An 18,100-nucleotide genomic window follows, 5' to 3' on the forward strand; every position below is an offset into this window, starting at 1 on the left:
CTCTGTGCGTGACAGGGTGCGTAGCCCCAACCCCCCTGTTGGGCCCTGCTCTGTGCGTGACAGGGTGTGGAGCCCCAATCCCCCTGATCCGCCCTGCTCTGTGCGTGACAGGGGGTGGCACCCCAACCTCCCCATCGAACCTGCCTTGAGTGTGACAGGGGGCGGCACCCCAACCCCCCAATCGGCCCTACCCTGAGCATGACTGAGGGTGGCATCGCAACCTCCTGATCCGCCCTGCTCTGTGCATGACAGGGTGGCGCCCCACCTATCCAATCGGCCCTGCTCTGAGCCCAACCAGGGGCTGCGGGGCAGGCACCTAGGGATTGGGCTTGCCCTCTGCCACCCAGGAGTGGGCCTAAGCCAGCAGGTCGTTATCTCCCAAGGGGTCCCAGACTGTGAGAGAGCACAAGTGGGGCTGAGGGACACCCCCCCCCCCCGAGTGGACAAATTTTAGTGCACCGGGCCTCTAGTTAAGAATAATGCTGCTACAAACATTTGTGTACATGTTTTTGTTTGTTTTGTTTGTCCTTTTCAGGTACATCTCTAGGTACTGTGGACACAGCAGACAAACTCTGCCTTTTGTAACTTACTGGGGACAGACATCAAATAATAGCAAATATGTAGCAAAATGGCAGATATTTTGGGGGCTATGAAGAAGAATTCAGCACAGGAAGAGTATAGAGAATTGGGAGTCATAGTCTTTATAAGAAATACTGTATAAGTTTTCTACTGTTGCTTTAACAAATTACCACAATTTTAGTGGTTTAAAAGAACATATATTGATTATATTATAGTTCTGTAAATTAAAAGTCCTATACTCTATTTTAAAAATATATTTTTATTGATTTCAAGAGGAAGGGAGAGGGAGAAAGAGAAACGATCAATGATGAGAGAATAATTGATCAGCTGCCTCCTGCATGCCCCTACTGGAGATTGAGCCTGCAACCTGGGCGTGTGCCCTGACCAGGAATTGAACTGTGACCTCTTGGTTCATAGGTATAAGTTCAACCAGTGAGCTTCATTGGTTAGGCAAAGTCCTATACTCTTAAAATCAAGGCGTCACAGGGTCTAGGGGAGAATCCTTTTCCAGATTCCAGAGGCTTCTTATTTTACCTTGGCTTAGAGTTCTTCCCCTTCATCTGTCTTCAAAGACAGCAACATCACATCTCTCTCATCCTTCATTTGTTGTCACATCTCTTTCTGACCCTGTGTACATGTTTTTGTGTAAACATATGTTTTCAGTAACTTCAGGTGTATACTTCAGAGGGTAATTGCTGGGTCATATGGTATCTCAAGGTGTAACCTTTTGATGAACTACCAGACTGTTTTCTAAAGTGGCTGCTCAATTTGACATTCTAGTAGTGGATGAGGGTTTCAGTTTTTTCACGTGTTCACCAAAACTTGTTACTGTCTTTCTTTTAATTCTAGCCATCCTCGTGGGTGCAAAGCGGTATCTCATTGTGGTTCTGATTTGCATTTTCTTAATGGCTAATGGTGTTGAGTATCTAGTCGCATCTTTTGTCCATTTTTTAATTAGATTATTTGTCTTTTTATCATTGAGCTATATGAGTTCTTTGTATGTTTTAGATATAAGTTCCTTGTTACATCTATGATTTGCAAATATTTTCTCTCATTCTTTGGGTTGTCTTTCATTTTCTACATAGTGTCCTTTGAAACATAGCAATTTTTAATTATTTTTAAATGTTTTTAAATTGATTTTTTTAGACAGAGAGGAAGGGAGAGGGGGCGAGAGAGAGAAAAAAACAAAAAACATCCACGTGAGAGTAAAACATCCATCGGCTGCTTCCTGCATGCCCCCAACTTGGAATCAAGCTCAAAACCCAGTCTTATGCCCTGATTGGGAATAGAACCAGCAACATGGGATGAGCCACACTGGCCAGGGCACAATTTTTAATTTTAATAAGGTTAATTTATTTTTGTTTGGGCTTTTGGTGACATATCTGAGAATCCATTACCTATTCCAGAGTCATATGATTTACTCTTATGATCTTTTTCTAAGCGTTTTATAGTTTTAGCTCTCACATTTAGGTCTTTTATTAATTTTGAATTAATTTTTGAGTTTGATGTGAAGAAGGATTTCATCTTCATTTTTTTACATGTGGATATCCAGTTGTCCTGTTTTTTTCATCACCATTAACTGAAAAAAACTATTCTCTCCATTGAGTTTTCTTGGCGCTGAGATATAGCACAGTTTATATAATAAATGCTGCCACCTTTCTGGAAAAGAATTTGGCAACATAACTTACAGGGTGGGGCAAAAGTAGGTTTGCAGTTCTTTGTATGGAAAATAATATAAGAATAAACTGCCCTGGCCAGGTGTCTCAGTTGGTTGGAGCCATTGTCTTATATACCAAAAAAGGTTGTGGATTCAGTTCCTCGTGAAGGCACATACCTAGGTTGCAGTTTTGCTCCCCTGTCAGGTGTGTACAGGAGGTAACCAATTGATGTTGCACTCTCTCACATCATTGTTTTTCTCTCTCTCCCTTCCTCTCTAAAATGAATAAAAGCATATCCTCAGGTGAGGGTTTAAAAAAAAAAAGAAGAAGAAGAAGAAACTCTGTTTTGTGTACTCAAAACTGTAAGTCTACTTTTGCTCCACGCTGTATATAGGAGCTTTAAGAATGGTCCTAACTTTGGACTCAGTTTCCACTTTTCAAAAGTAACAACTTTTCTCTTTTTAAACCTTAATTTTATGTCTTTTTAAGTTTTTTTTTACCCTCATTCTAAAAATATTCTTTATTTTTTTCTAATAATTTTATCTATTTTAACCTATTTTTACACACCCTAATTCATCTGGAATTTACTTTCGTATTTTCAGTTGACACTGGAATTGATGAACATGTTTCTTTTTCTAGATATATGTAAAGAAATCTGTAGTTTTGTAGTTTTGGTTGCTGGTAAGAGAGATTTGTCCCTTTATTCTTATTTTTTTAAACAAAATTGCATAAAATTTATGCTCTACTTTTGGGGGTATTTACAACATCACAGTTTTCGTTCTGTGTTATTTTATTTTTTAAATATATTTTATTGATTTTTTACAGAGCGGAAGGGAGAGGGATAGAGAGTTAGAAACATCATTGAGAGAGAAACATCGATCAGCTGCCTCCTGCACACCCCCTGCTAGAGATGTGCCTGCAACCAAGGTACATGCCCTTGACCGGAATCGAACCTGGGACCTTCAGTCTGCAGGCCTACGCTCTTCCACTGAGCCAAAACAGTTAGGGCTGGTTCTGTGTTTTTAAAGGGAAGTTCTTGTCTTAGCACTTTTTGTCTATTCCCAGTCCCCTCCTGGGCAATGAGGACTAAGCAGGGAAGTTTTTAGAGTCTAAGGATGCTTCTAACATGGATTTCAGGCCACTTAGAGTTCATACAACCCTTTCATCTCATTGAGCAACAGTTTTAGAGAGGGTTATAAAATCAAGTTGGGAGTGTTAGTGTCAGAATACTAGAGTTGTCTAAAGAATGTTGGTAGTTTCTAAGAATAAGAAGACTGCATGGCTCACCTTTTCCATTTTCTTCGCAGTTAAGAGGTACAGTCAGTCTGGCTTGTTATTTTTTAAGGGTGAAAGCAACTAAACTCTTATTTCTATATCTAACAGATTGTCAAATACTTTTTGAAAATATTGTCCTGATGTCTGAGTGGAATTTTAATGGAAGGAAAAGAATTTCATAAGCATTAGCAATTGTACTAGATGTCGTATTAAGGATAAGTTTGTATTATTCTTTTAGGACAGGTAATGAATACTGAAAGTATTCTGGTCACAAGATAATGAAATCCAGAGGGTGGCTCTGATTCTTCTGCTGCATCAGATATTTTTCAATTAAGTTGAACCATATGAAATTGCTAATGTTTGGCTATTTTGGCCTACAAAAACAACAGTTTCATATGGTTTAACCTAAGATAGTAACACAGCTTTTCCTGCTCTTGTATATATTGTGGAGTGAGTTGGGTTTTGGTTACTACAGTTAAGAATAAGCAGCATTTTCTTGCTCTGAGACAGTCATACACAGTGAACTTTAATCAGCCTTGTTTCTCAGTTGGTTTATTTCTTTGCTTCTTTATCTTCCTTAAAGTCTTTGATGAATTAAAGAGAACCACACCAGCTGCTTTATCTCTGTGCCCAATATCCATCAACTTTAACATTAGTTTGAAAAATAATTAATGAACATGAATGGGAACTTTAAAAGCTTATTAAATGTTTATTAATTTTTTTTATTTTAGTCTCAGATGCAAACATCAGTGGGAATTGTACCCACACAAGCAATTGCAACGGGCCCCACTGCAGATCCTGAAAAACGCAAACTGATACAGCAGCAGCTGGTTCTACTGCTTCACGCTCATAAATGTCAGAGACGAGAACAAGCAAACGGAGAGGTTCGGGCCTGCTCTCTCCCACATTGTCGAACCATGAAAAATGTTTTGAATCACATGACACACTGTCAGGCTGGGAAAGCCTGTCAAGGTAAGTGCCATTTTCTGAAATCGTACTGGCAAAGCTTAGGATGAAATTTGTCCTTGTTAGTAGCCAGCTCTCTTCTTATAAGGTTCTTGCAATCTATGTCTTTACACACCATCCAGTCAGATGCCACTGGAACACTTAATTGCTGAGGAGAAAGGTGATTTGGTTTAATAATAATATTCTGTGACCTTCTACTGGATGAGGCTGTGCCCAGCATTTGTTCTTTACCTCCTTCCTTTGTCACAGAAAATATTTGTCGCTTCTTAAACGTAGTCTTCATTATAAATGTCTAGGGCACTGTTTTCTTTTGGGCAGTGTAGCACACACACATGCATGTACAAACCCTTTTCTCAATAATGTCTCTTGCAACTATGTCGTGTGTCAAGCCACTGCCTTGTTCCTCCATACTTTCGTCTTGAGGCTAATCAGGATACCAAGGAAGTTGTCCTGGGTGACTATCCGTGACCTGGGGAACTGTGTGCACCATATCATCTCTGCCACCTCCTCTCTTCCTGTCACTTACACACCATGTGCCTCCCTTCTCCCTCTTCTATGGCAGACCCCTTGATTCTACCAAAGAAAGTGTTTCTTACTAACTGCTATACTTTCCTCTAATCTTTATCTTCTTTCCTTTTCTCTCTTGTGCTCCTAAACCTTGGGGAGATGGTCTACCTGATCTCCCTCTCTCCCTTTATGACATTTGTGAGTTCCCAGCATAACCCTTAAACTGATGGAGAAGCCGAAGGAGGGTTATGCCAGACCTTTAGAAAGAAATCAGTTCTTTAATATGGAAGTGAAGGTAAAGACTGAGAATAACCAGGTTTAATTACCCTTTCAAGTACTTTGAAAAGTGCCCAGGGGGGGCCCTTCAGAATCTCCGCAGACTTCTCATTTCTCTATTTGTATTTCTTCAACAAGAGTATTTAGATGGCTTCATCCTTAAACATACTATAACATTTTTATTTTAAATAGTGACCTTGCAGAATTATTTATTCTACCTTTCATTCCAGTTGTTTAGTACTTCAGGTCAAATAGCTTTTGTTTTGTGGGCTGAACCTTAATCACCATCATTCATAACATTGCTTCAATGGGAAGTTTTTGTTTGCAATTCTCAACAGTCGCCTTACAAACTTCTTGGAAAACTGCCTGTTTGTAAGTTGAGGACTGCCTGTACTGTGTTATGGTTACCTTATTACCATTTTCTTATGGAACCTGGCATTATAATTTAGGTGTATTTGAAAGTGTGACGATTTGGATAGAAAAATAACATCTCGTTGTTTTTCTGGTCATAGTTGCCCATTGTGCATCTTCACGACAAATCATCTCTCATTGGAAGAACTGCACACGACATGACTGTCCTGTTTGCCTCCCTTTGAAAAATGCCAGTGACAAGCGAAACCAACAAAGTAAGTGAGCATTGGGGGTAGAGAAGCTTGGAGATAAGAAAATGAGCTATTTCTGAAGAGAATACAGAAACATAGGTAGGAAGCAGGGCAGAAATTATTAACCACAAAGTATAGTAGTGAGTGGAGACATACAGTGACAAAGGATGAAGCAAGCTTAGTGAGTAGACAGAGTCTCATTGTGCTCAGTGGATGTGGTTGTTTTGGAATTTAATTCTCTGCCACCTCCACCCCCCTGTACCAGAATTGGCAGGAATGGGAAAGGATTATCACCAAAGTGACCTACTCTTCCTATTTCTTGAAAGATACTCAGTATCTGAGGATATGAATGTCGCGTCACTAATTGCAGTGACTTTGGGGTGGAACAGGGAAAATAGAAGGACACTTCTTTTGGAATTGGAAACCTCTTACCCCAAAATCATAGATAAGTCAGTCAGGCCAGGTCAGTATAGAATGCCACATGTAGACATTTGAGAGGTTTCCATCCCCCATGGAGCTGCAGCTCCCAGTCCTATTAGCATAACTTACAATTTATTCAGCACAGATTGAGAGTCTCTGCCCCAGACTGGCTGCATTCTGATCATTTCCATTGCTTTGTTGTCTTTGGAGTCATCTGTGTAGCCTTTAGCTGATTGACTGTTTAAGCAGTGATCCCAGTTCAGGAGGCTTGTGTGGGACTCCTAGGGGTTCCCTATAGCCATCAGAGCAGTGAAAAGATGAGCATCTCTTCCCAGTTTCAAGCCCTTTCCTGTTATTTTAGAGGTAAAACAGTGGTCTTGGGTGTGTCCCTCAGTTTGGACAGATAAGACGTGCTTTTCAATATCATGTTACCTCTTTGGCTGGAGCTTCTCCCTGTGACTTTGAGCACAGCACAGTCTTTCTAGTCCTCCATCTTGTCTGTGACATCTTGCCACCCTCCCTTGTTTGTGGTTACATGTTCATTCCTCTCATTCTTGATCATCTTCCTCAAGACCCCACTGCTACCTGGAGAATGTGCTGCTTTTCTTTCTAGTTTGCAAGTGGTACAAGGAAAGGTGGAAAAGCTCATGTTCCTAAGTGCCAGGGAGTGGAGCACCGGTGATAACCCAGGTGCTTTTCCTTTAAGTCCAGCTCACCCCCTCCTGAGAGGATGTCTATGAGCTGACTCTGCTCAGCAGTGTCCATGTCACATAGGAGAGACATCCAGGGGTCATAGGCCCGTTATTCTCCTTCCCTCCCTAGAGAAGGAGTCATACTAGGTTTCCTTTCAAAGTTACTTCCCAAAATGAGTTAAATTAATTTTTGATTGATCAAAATTTTAATTAATAAAAGTTTCCAGGACATCTTTCATATAAATTGAAAGTCTAGGAATCTGGGTATTCTAGAACAAAATGTTTGGGACAATAGTTCTAGTAGAATACAGTCTGTTTTTCCTCTAAGTTAGTATAAAACCATTTTTTAAACTAGTATATTTTGATGGTTACAATTTCTTGTGTTTTAGGATGCATTTCGGTAATAGGCTTTTTTAAGTGCTAAAATATTCATTTGAGTTTATAGTTGTGCAGTATTAATTCTATGAATCCTATATAATAAAAGCCTAATATGCTAAGTGTCTGGTCCTCCTGTCAGCCATTCAACCAATCAAATGTAATATGCTAATGTTATGCTAAAGCCACTCAACCGCTCGCCATGATGTGCACTGACCACCGGGGGCAGACAGTCAACCGGTCGACCAGTTGCTAGGACATGCACTGACCACCAGGGGGCAGACGCTCCAACTGGTAGGTTAGCTTTCTGCTAGGGTCCGGCCGATTGGGACTAAGCAAGACTTGCCCGACACACCCTAGAGCCCTCCTGTGGCCCCTCCCCAGCTGGCCAATCCCAGGTTCTTCCCCAGCCCCAATCATGCACCAGTGGGGTCCCTCGGCCTGGCCTGCACCCTCTCGCAATTCAGGCTGAGGACCCGCCCGCGTGCGCGCACCACTCCCTCCCTGCGCCCCCCCCCCCCCCCCCGCATGAATTTCATGCACTGGGCCTCTAGTAATGAGACAAGATTTCATTCTGAACTTTTAATTTGGGGTGTGGCTTTTCTGGGACCTTTTGTTTTTAGTATGTATCACCATGACAATTGTAAACTTTTGTGATTTCTCTTTTTAAGAAACATGAATGTGGTTTTTGTTTAAGAAAAAAAAAAAGAAATGTATGTGGTTTTGTGTGGGGTTTTTTTTAAACATCCTTATAACTCTCTGGCTGTTGTGACAATTTATCTGGTGCGTACTCTCTGAAGTGGTAAACCACAGTGTTTCTACTAGTCATAATGTAAGGTGTTACCAGGGTGATTTTATTATAGTCATGGTAATATTTAGATTATTTTTGTACAAAGTTTTAGTAATTTTTCATGAAAGAAATGAAAGCTCCTATTTAAAAATTATTAAATGCTTCTCAAATTAGGTTTCAACTTTGAGTGTATTTTTTTGGCTCTAACAATAGTTGTGTGATTATAGAAGAGTTTGAGATGATGAGTGAGCAAGTTTCAACGATATCTTTTCTGTAAATGTTTGTTGGTATTTTTCAACTCTTCTAAAGCAAAATGTGCTTAAACGTATGAACACTTGGTTTAGGCAGTAGAGAAAAAATGCGGATTCATCCTTCTAGTACAGTGGTTCTCAACCTTGGCTGCACATTAGAATCACCTGGGAATCTTTTCAAAATCCTGATTTCTGGGCCTCATCCTCTGGAAATTTTCTTTGTTACTAATGTTGTGGCCCTACCCCATAACAAAGAAACAGAATTTCTAGAGGATGAGGCCCAGAAATCAGGATTTTAAAAAGATTCCCAGGTGATTCTAATGTGCAGCCAAGGTTAAGAACCACTGTTCTAGTACCTTAAAGTCAGTTCCAGAGTCAGAATATCTACATTGAAAATGATGTGACAGTGGTATTACTCAAAGGAACAAGGTAGAGAGAAGACACTAGTATTGGCAATCCTTGAGGAGAGAAGACCGGACTTTGCTGGAGGGTAAGGCTTAATGGAGCCCAATTTCAATAAAGTAACAGTAAAATATTCTAAACAGCATCGATAGTGTCAGCAGAGTTGACATGTCTGTAAGGGCAGAATCTGACAGGACTCAGAGGTTCCTGTACAGACAAGGTAATTCAGGGAGAGAGGGACTATTCGTTCTGAGGTGGTGAGGACCCCTGGGGCTATCTCAGATCCAGCTGTGCCCGCACGTGGAGCATGTGCCCTATGCCACCAAGGCTGTGTGCTTTTTAGGCAGGGTTTCCCACAGATGCTTACCTTACTTGGTGCACACATTTTTACCATCTTACTTCTCTCATTGATGTCTCTATGAACCTACCAGAAAAACCTGTGGAGCTAACCTGAGGTTGTTGACATGAATCTCAGACCATTGGTTACCTTTTTGGCTTATGTTGTTGAGATTCTGATTTTTCAGTTTTCTAGAGATTCTATAATCGCTGATCTCATGCTATCTATCCCTTACAGAGATAATCAGAATTTATTGAATAATTAGGACTTTCCAAGGAGTATATCTAATATCAGTCCTGGCATCTGATTCTCATTAATTCTAGTTCATAGGGTGGCATGGAGGACTGGAGCTGTGTGGACACATGACCAAATTCCCTATTCCAACTCACTTGCCTCATCAGTGAAGTTTTTTTTCTACTCCCAAGTGTAGTCCTCAGACCAGGAACATGGGCACTCCCAGGTGGCTTGTTAGAAATATAGACATTGGGCCCTAGCCGGTGTGGTTTATTTAGTTGGTTGAGCGTCGTCCGGCACACTGTAAGGTTGCTGGTTCAACTCCCAGGTTGTAGGTTCTATCCCTGGTGCATGTGGGGGGCAACTGGCTCTCATATTGTTGTTTTTCTCTCTCTCCCTCTTCTTCTCTCTCTCTAAAATCAATTTTTAAAAAAAGATTTTTAAAAGAAATGCAGACATTAGAGCCTCATACCAGGCTCTCTATATTAGTATCGGCATTTTAACAAATTGCCATGTTATTGGTATGCACATGAGTGGCTGATATGCTCTTCTTTAAATGCCTTGAGGAGATTTGAGTCATTCTCTGGGGGAAACCAACTCAGAGACCCACTAGGACTGTCAAATGGATGCTATAGGGTCAGCCCCAGAGTCAAACTGAACCCATTTACTCATGCAGCATGAGCCCATTGACAGAATGTCAACCAGCAGCCCTCTAGTCTGTTGCTTGAATACTTCCACTGGCTCGCTCCCTAGCCTGGCTGTTCTAATTTTAGGCAACTCTGATTGTTTTAAACACCTTCCTTCATGATACTGTGTCCAACTCTACCTCCTTAAAACTTCTACTCACGAAGAGTAACCTCTTAGGTGCTCAGTAAGTGTTTGTTGAACAGGCTCTTGTTCCACCTGAGAGGTCTCAGAGATTCTCAGACACTTCTTTTGACAGACTGTGGTTGGCATGGGAAGCAGAGGAGGCAGTAGAACTTAAATGTCTATAGGGATAGAGTGGTGGGCTTGTTTGTCCCTGATTTACCTGGTAAGTACCAGTCAATCATTGGTGATGTGTTTGATCAGAACCGTGTTGTCCTTGCTCTTCTGAGTAACATAATGTTTCCCGCTCCTGAGTCATTTGGCTTCTAAAGAAAAACTGTTGGAAGGTTTGTGCAATCTTATTTTATTGTTTGTTTGTTTGTTTGTTTGTGCATTCTTGCTCAATGGTGCATTGATGTGAGGCCTAGCAACTGGGCTAGGATGTTTGTTCCCTTTTATCCTGTCCTGTGTACAAGAAGATGCTGGAAAGGAAGCAGGCCTAGCACGCATGGCACCTGCAAAGCATTGTGTGGGAGCAACTCTGCAGAGATGTGTATACAGGCCTGAGTAACTTCCAGTACAACTTTTTCAGTAGAAATCTTAGTGGTGACTGGATAGTAAGTAGTTGCTTTGCCTGCTTAATGATATGTGTCCCACCACTCTGACAAAGCTTTGGAATTTAATGTGTCAATTTTTGTTGGATTTTCAATTGAGTTCGGTTTTATTGAGAATGATTGGGGACTGAAGTTCCTGGTGAACTCAATTTGCAAGTTAGTATACTATGCATGGAACCTACAGAAGAACAATCTTTATGCTCAGTAGGGAAGGACTGCCTTGGATCTGCATGAAAAGTGACAGTGAGTCCTGGAAACAGACCACTGCAAAACATAGCCTTTTGTTTCCTAGGTCATGGGATCCTGATGAAGCTGTGACAGAGGGGGAGTAATAGAGCAGTGGCGGTGTCAGGGAGTGGTTTGAAGATGTGCTAGTAGCAGGAATGCCAACTAACACAACAGTGTGTGACATGGCAATTGATTGTGTATGCAACTGTATAGCATTAGCTCAAAGAAAGGGAAAAAAAGATATAAAGATACTAAAAAGAATAAGAGGTTTTGACATTTAAGGAGATAAATGTCAGTAATGTATAAAATTGATTAATGTGGACAGCCTCATTATCAGTGACTAGAGGCCTGGTGCATGAAATTCGTACACTTGGGGGGAGGAGGGTGTGTCCCTCAGCCCAGCCTGCACCCTCTCCAATCTGGGATCCCTCTCACAGTCCGGGACTGCTGGCTCCCAACCGCTTGCCTGCCAGCCTGATCACGCCCTAACCTTTCCACTGCCAGCCTGATCGACGCCTAACTGCTCCCCTGCTGGCCTAATTGCCCCCAACTGCCCTCCCCTGCTGGCCTGGTCACCCCCCGCTGTCCTCCGCTACTGGCCTGGTCCCCCCTACCTACCTTTCCCTGCAGGCCTGGTCACCCCCAGCTGCCCTCCCCTGCCAACCATCTTGTGGCTGTGGGTGCCGCCATCTTTGAGGGCATGGCAGTCAGTTAGCATATTCCTCCTTATTGGCTGTGGGCGCTGCCATCTTTTGCGATGGTGTGAGGGTCAATTAGCATATCCCCTCTTTATTAGATAGGATGCCAGATGAAGTATTGCTATTCTTAGCACTCCTTTAATTTTTGTTCAGCCTAAAGAACTTAGTGCTGCCTGGCTGGGGATGGGAGGTGTCTGAAGAAGGCCAGTCATTCTGCTAGACTGCTACAGCTCACTTGAACTCTGCAGGGGACTTTACAAGGCACCTCGACATACAAAGTCAAGAGAGTCACACATTGGTCCCACCTTAGGGAATGTACAAGGAAGGTGAGATGAGCATGATCTTCCCTGATAGAGAGATGCAGTTTTACACTTGTTAAGTGATTAGTCTATTGTCTTTCCCAACATTCTGTGCTCCATGAGTGCAGGCTTTGTGCTCACACTGTATCCTGAAGCCTAGCAAGCAGTCTGTACTAACTTAATTGGTAGAGTAAGGAAGTGAATATGTGAAGTGTAGCTGCCCAAAGAGAAGCAGAGCCCTAGTAGGTGATGTGAGAATTCAGGGAAAAATGACTGCTGCCCAAGAGAGAGATCAGGAAAATGTTCATGGAGGGATGGTAGCATCTTGAGCTCCCAAAACAGAGTTTATGATTGCTTTTACCTGATAACTCCCCCTTCAACCAACCATCACCCCAATAGTAAATGTCTGTGTTTTCTTACTCTGAAGTAGTATGTCATCTACTACCAGCATTTGGACTCAAATTGGGCCATGCTTAAATGTCAGACATCTTTTATTTGTACTTTGTTTTCCTTGCCTCTGATTGTTACAAATGCCAAGTTCCAAATGCTTGCTTGTCTCTTGATAGGTATGTTTTTTAAAAATATAGTAATGTTTTATGTTTAGGAAATAAATGCTTTTTAACATAAACACAACTACAGTGACCATGTTAACAGCTTCCATGGGATTGTCTGGCTGCCTTGAAAAAGACCTTGGACTTGGGAATGGAATTCGCCCTAAGATGGGGACATTTTGGCTAAAAGGATGGCATTTGGCAGACTGGTGCAGCCATTATGGAAAACAGTATGAAGTTTCCTCAAAACATTAAATAGGAAACTGCCATTTGACCTAGTGATCCCATTTCTAGGAATATATCCTAAGAAACCCAAAATCCCAATCAGAAAGAACGTATGCACCCCTATGTTCATAGCAGCACAATTTGCAATAGCTAAGATCTGGAAACAGCCCAAGTGCCCATCAGTAGATGAGTGAGTAAAAAAGCTGTGGTACATTTATACCATGGAATACTATGCAGCAGTAAAAAAAAAAAAAAAAAAAGAATCTCTTACCCTTTGAGACAGCATGGAGGGACCTGGAGAGTATCATACTAAGTGAAGTAAGTCGGTCAGGGAAAGACAAAGTACCACATGATCTCACTTATGTAGAATCTAAGTAACAAAATAAACTGGTGAGAGGAGTGGATCCAGAAACATGGACGCATGGAACAGAGTGCAGAATTTGAGGGAAGGCAGAGGAGGACGGGTGGGTGGGGGGTAATCAACCATGGGCCTTGTATGCATATATGCATGTCCCATGGACAGACAATGGGGTGGAGAGGGCCTTGGGTGAGGGCGGGCTAGAGGTGGAAAATGGGGACATATGTAATACTTTCAACAAACAATAAAGAATTATTTTAAAAAAAGAAAAGGATGGCATTTTGGGTCCTGGCTTGTGTGCTAAGTGGTTAGAGTGTTGGCCTGAGCACAGAAGGGTCTCGGGTTCAATTCCCTGTCAAGGGTTGCAGTTTCAATCTCCAGCCCCAGTCAGGCGCGTGTGGGAGGCAAACAATCTATGTGTATCTCTCATCAGTGTTCCCTCTCCCCTTTTCCCCCCCTTTCTCTGCCTCCTTTCCACTCTCTCTAAAATAAATGGGAAAAATATCCTCAGGTGAGGATTAACCAAAAAATAAAAAATAAAAGGTTGGTATTTGGGGAAGTGTGGATGAAAGTGGCATATAATAGAACTTGTCACTAAAGCATAACTATTATATTGCATCTTCACATAGAAATGAAAGGCTGCATACATTGTTTTTTAAAATTCCTTTTTACAATTGATCATTATGTGTAACAAATGTAGTCTGGGTCTCTTCTTTCTTATACCACAAGGTGATAGAAAAATAAATCATCCTACCATTATTATTTTCCTTTTTACATCATAGTGCTTTTAGAAAATTTAGCATGTTGGTTTCAGGAGTACAATGAGCACGATTAAAGTTTTGGGACATACTATTAGAAAAAAATAAAGATATTCTATATGATTTATTTTAGATACACACTTGTCATAAAGTGCATCTTGGGAATCTTTTCATTTATTGTAATGAGATGCTTGGTGTGTATAATTGTAAATAATGAACATTAATGAGTTGGAGATCTGAATATCCTTATTTAGAAAAGTTAACAGTATGGAATGTGTAGTTACCAAGTTTTTTCACACATTTAATTAAGTTACTCTGGTAAGTATTTGAGTTGTTTATGTTATACTTGCACTGATGGTTAAATGTGAGAATATAAACACGTAATGGTCTGATTTTGAAAAAAGCCCTTAGTATAGTATCTTATATATTAAAGAGCATATGTTATAGTATCAATTTTATCAGCTAATTATAATATGACTCTAAAGTTCGGGGAAGTTGGACAGAAGGGAACTCTTAAGAATAAATAGTATGTCATAAAACTTATTATATGGTAACTGCTCACCAAATAAGAATATTTGAATGGATGGATGAATGGATGGATGGACGGACGGACTAATGAATTATATTTGAAATGATCAAGGATTTGCAAGTTTGGGTTCATCTGTCAGTAACTTTGAAGCTATTGGGAATGAGGTTCTTTATGTTGTCATGGATTTTCCTTTAAAGAAGCTAATGGTGGTTGCAGGAGGCAGAGCCCAGGTCCTGAATATCAGTGAAGCTGAGATAACACCTGGCTAAAAGAAAATCCAAGCTTTTTTCTATTAATTTCAACTAGATCAGTCAGTCAAGTATATTCTTTCTTGATTAGCTTTATATAGTCAGAGAGCTCAGCATGGTGCCCTTTTGCATAGGAAACTCATAGGAAAGAAAGGTGTCATGCTAATGCAGTCATTGTACACGTAAGTTTCGAGGCATTATGATACTGTTATTTAGAAGATCACATCATAGATTTATTAATAAGTGATTGACTGAGCATCACCTCTGCTCCTTGTTAATCCTTCTGACTTGTACAGGTGGGTAGTGAAGGACCCAGGGAGAGTAGCAGCAGGAGGGGGATGCCTCTTAGTTCATCTCAGTGATGGCTGGAGACACCCCCCCCCCCCCCCGCAAAGAATCAAAACATTTTCTGTTATCATGTTTGCCACTTCCCTAGAACTGACTTATTCTGAGACTTTGATACATATTAATTTTTATTAAGTGATCTGATATTATGGTCTGTTACTTTCTAAAAGAGAAGCTTGGATTTTCTTTAGCTTTTTGCTCCTCAGCTACTGGCATACAGAATAGATGAATAGAATAGGATCCTTCTCTCTGCACACCTCCTTCCTTGGTAGCCTTGTTCTAATACTTCATGACATATAGATAGTCTGATACATTTTTACTTGTTTCTCAGTAATTCAAAAATAATTTATGGGCTTCTACCTATTGCTCACCTTTTTTGTTTGTTTGTTTGTTGTTCTAGCCATCCTGGGATCTCCAGCTAGTGGAATTCAGAACACAATTGGTTCTGTTGGTACAGGCCAGCAGAATGCTACTTCTTTAAGTAACCCAAATCCTATAGACCCCAGCTCCATGCAGCGAGCATATGCTGCTCTTGGACTTCCCTACCTGAACCAGCCCCAGACGCAGCTGCAGGTTTCTGGCCAGCAACCAGCACAGCCTCAAACTCACCAGCAGATGAGGACTCTCAACCCCTTGGGTAAGTGAAGGAACTCTTGAAAACTTCTTTGTCCTAATACAGCATGGAAATGACAAGTCTTCTTGGAACCAGAGGCTATTTTCAGTTTAATTTCAAATTAATAAATGTATATATTATGGTGATGGTATCTTGTAAATTGAAAGGAAAAAAAAAAACTTCCAGGAAAAGGCAAATATTTCCAATTCATGGAATATGTTACAGGCTTGTTAAAACAGTAGCATTTGCCCAACATTTTTGTTGCTTGTGCCACTTCTGTCTGGACAATTTTAATAAAGGGGACTTGATATGGCTCAGAATGCAAAGTCTCAAGTTAGAATTATGGTTGTACTACTGGCATTGATTCTCAGTAGATCATTTATTTAATGGATAACTTATAGATGGTCTGCCATTTCCAGCACGTCTAGGTTATGGGTTATCCCACTACTGGAAGTGACCAGCCAGGACATGGACTGGTTAACAGGAGTCTCAGAAAATCTCTCCTGTCTCAGCCTTCTCCGTGTACCAGTGTATTAGTATTGCCTAGTGTAATCTTATCCCATTATTTGCCAGTGTTTGGTCTTTTGTTACACAGCTCCAAAATTTTTGCCACCTCTGCATATTGTTTACTTAATATTTTTCAAGTCGACATAGTCCTTTTTAAAAATACATATATATTTTTAAATATATTTTTATTGATTTCAGAGAGGAAGGGAGAGAGAGAGAAAAAAACATCAAAGATGAAAGAGAATCATTGACTGGCTGCCTCCTGCACACCCCTTACTGTGGGTCGAGCCCGCAACCTGGGCATGTGCCCTTGACTGGAATCGAACCTGGGAGCCTTCAGTTCACAGGCCGACTCTCTATCCACTGAGCCAAACCAGCCAGGGCTAAATCGACATAGTCCTTTTAAAATGAGGCTTAAGCCAAGCAGTTATGTCAGTCAAGTTAAATCAAGGTCATTGTACTAGTTTTGTTTCTTTTTTCTTTTTTTTTTTTTTTGGTATTTTATTTTAAAAATGGCTCTTTGAAAACATCTCATTTGTTGCTTTTTGGAAAGCAACTTCCCTAATGCATATCTAACTTCTAACCAGGAAACTAGTTTGGAGTCCTAAGACCTGAATTCTAATTCTATTCCTATTGATGGTTTAATTTGGGATAAGACTGTTAACTTCTTTTATCCTAGAAGATGAATACTGTAGACAAATTGACCTTTTATGCTTTTCACCTACACTTAGTATCTATGGTTTTAGTTTCTGATATACAAAAGAAATAGATGACATATATGTGACAAGTCAGTTTAATTGTTTAGAGCATGATATTAATAAAGCCAGGATCAAAATCTAAAACTAAAATGGATCATTTCTGGTTTTTTCCACCACCTTATAGTTACTTATGATACCATCCAGCCTCCATAAAACTGTCTTATTTTAATTATATGATACAGTGGGAAGGAGTCTGCAACTGAACTTGTATTTCAAGTCAATCACCATTATTGAAAATATAACTTGCAGAGTTCCTGCCATAGTGTTTGTTATTATACTCATTAAGAATTGCTTATTCATATGGTGACTTGAACTCTTAAGTGTATATTATAATTTAGGATTTGATTTCTTTTCTGTTTTTAAAGGAAATAACCCAATGAACATTCCAGCAGGAGGAATAACAACAGATCAGCAGCCACCAAACTTGATTTCAGAATCAGCTCTTCCAACTTCCCTTGGGGCCACAAAGTAAGACCTATGTTTCAATTGGCTCCTGTGTGATAGTCACACATGAAAGTGGGCTGGGAATCACACAAAACGCCATAATTCTTTCTAAATGTGAGGCAGAGAAAATAGTTTGGGTGGAGGCATGCTATTTTTCTTTTAATTATAAATGTAGAGCAGATAATAGGTAAAACATGGTTTCTATTTTGTTGTACATTCACCACTTGGCTCTCCTAACTTAAACTTTTTAAGTCTCATATGGTTGAAGGCCTTACTTAAATGAAGCACATTTGAGTCACTTTAATAGATGGCTGAAGTTCTTGTTCTTCCCATAGCCCACTGATGAATGATGGCTCAAATTCTGGAAACATTGGAACCCTCAGCACTATACCAACAGCAGCACCTACTTCTAGCACTGGCGTTCGGAAAGGCTGGCATGAACATGTCACCCAGGACCTGCGGAGCCATCTAGTGCATAAACTGTATGTTCCCACCTCACCCATTATTCACATGTGACAGAAACATTTTGTGACTGATAGCATTGTGACAGTTTTGCACTTTATTATCAGGATCTGATTTAATTCCTAAGTGGTTCCAGGTGATAGTACCCTAGCAGCTAAAGGGACTCACGTCCTCTGTAGGGAATCACAGACACTGCTGGCAGGCCAGAGAATCCCAGACCCCGCATCCCCAGTGAGGGGCATCAGAGCATTCATAGCTCTACCCTGTAGAGGAGCATGAACCGTAAGCCATG

At 40.7% G+C, this 18,100-nt stretch overlaps 1 protein-coding gene across 2 annotated transcripts in view; it reads left to right on the forward strand.

Annotated features, from left to right (window-relative positions):
• Positions 1 to 18,100, forward strand: part of CREBBP (CREB binding lysine acetyltransferase) — a gene marked incomplete at its 5' end in the record, with an annotated part of 167,738 nt that overhangs the window by 98,807 nt on the left and 50,831 nt on the right. Inside the window, 5 exons of one of the 2 annotated variants that reach the window (XM_081089219.1) lie at positions 4,244 to 4,484; positions 5,774 to 5,887; positions 15,425 to 15,661; positions 17,268 to 17,370; positions 17,682 to 17,828. In XM_081089219.1, coding sequence (XP_080945345.1) covers positions 4,244 to 4,484; positions 5,774 to 5,887; positions 15,425 to 15,661; positions 17,268 to 17,370; positions 17,682 to 17,828 — 842 coding nt within the window. The remainder of the gene's footprint in view (positions 1 to 4,243; positions 4,485 to 5,773; positions 5,888 to 15,424; positions 15,662 to 17,267; positions 17,371 to 17,681; positions 17,829 to 18,100) is intronic. The other variant, XM_081089220.1, reaches the window with a different exon arrangement.

This window comes from Myotis nattereri, assembly GCF_964212035.1.
Source record: "Myotis nattereri genome assembly, chromosome: 4".
Lineage (NCBI taxonomy): Eukaryota > Metazoa > Chordata > Mammalia > Chiroptera > Vespertilionidae > Myotis > Myotis nattereri.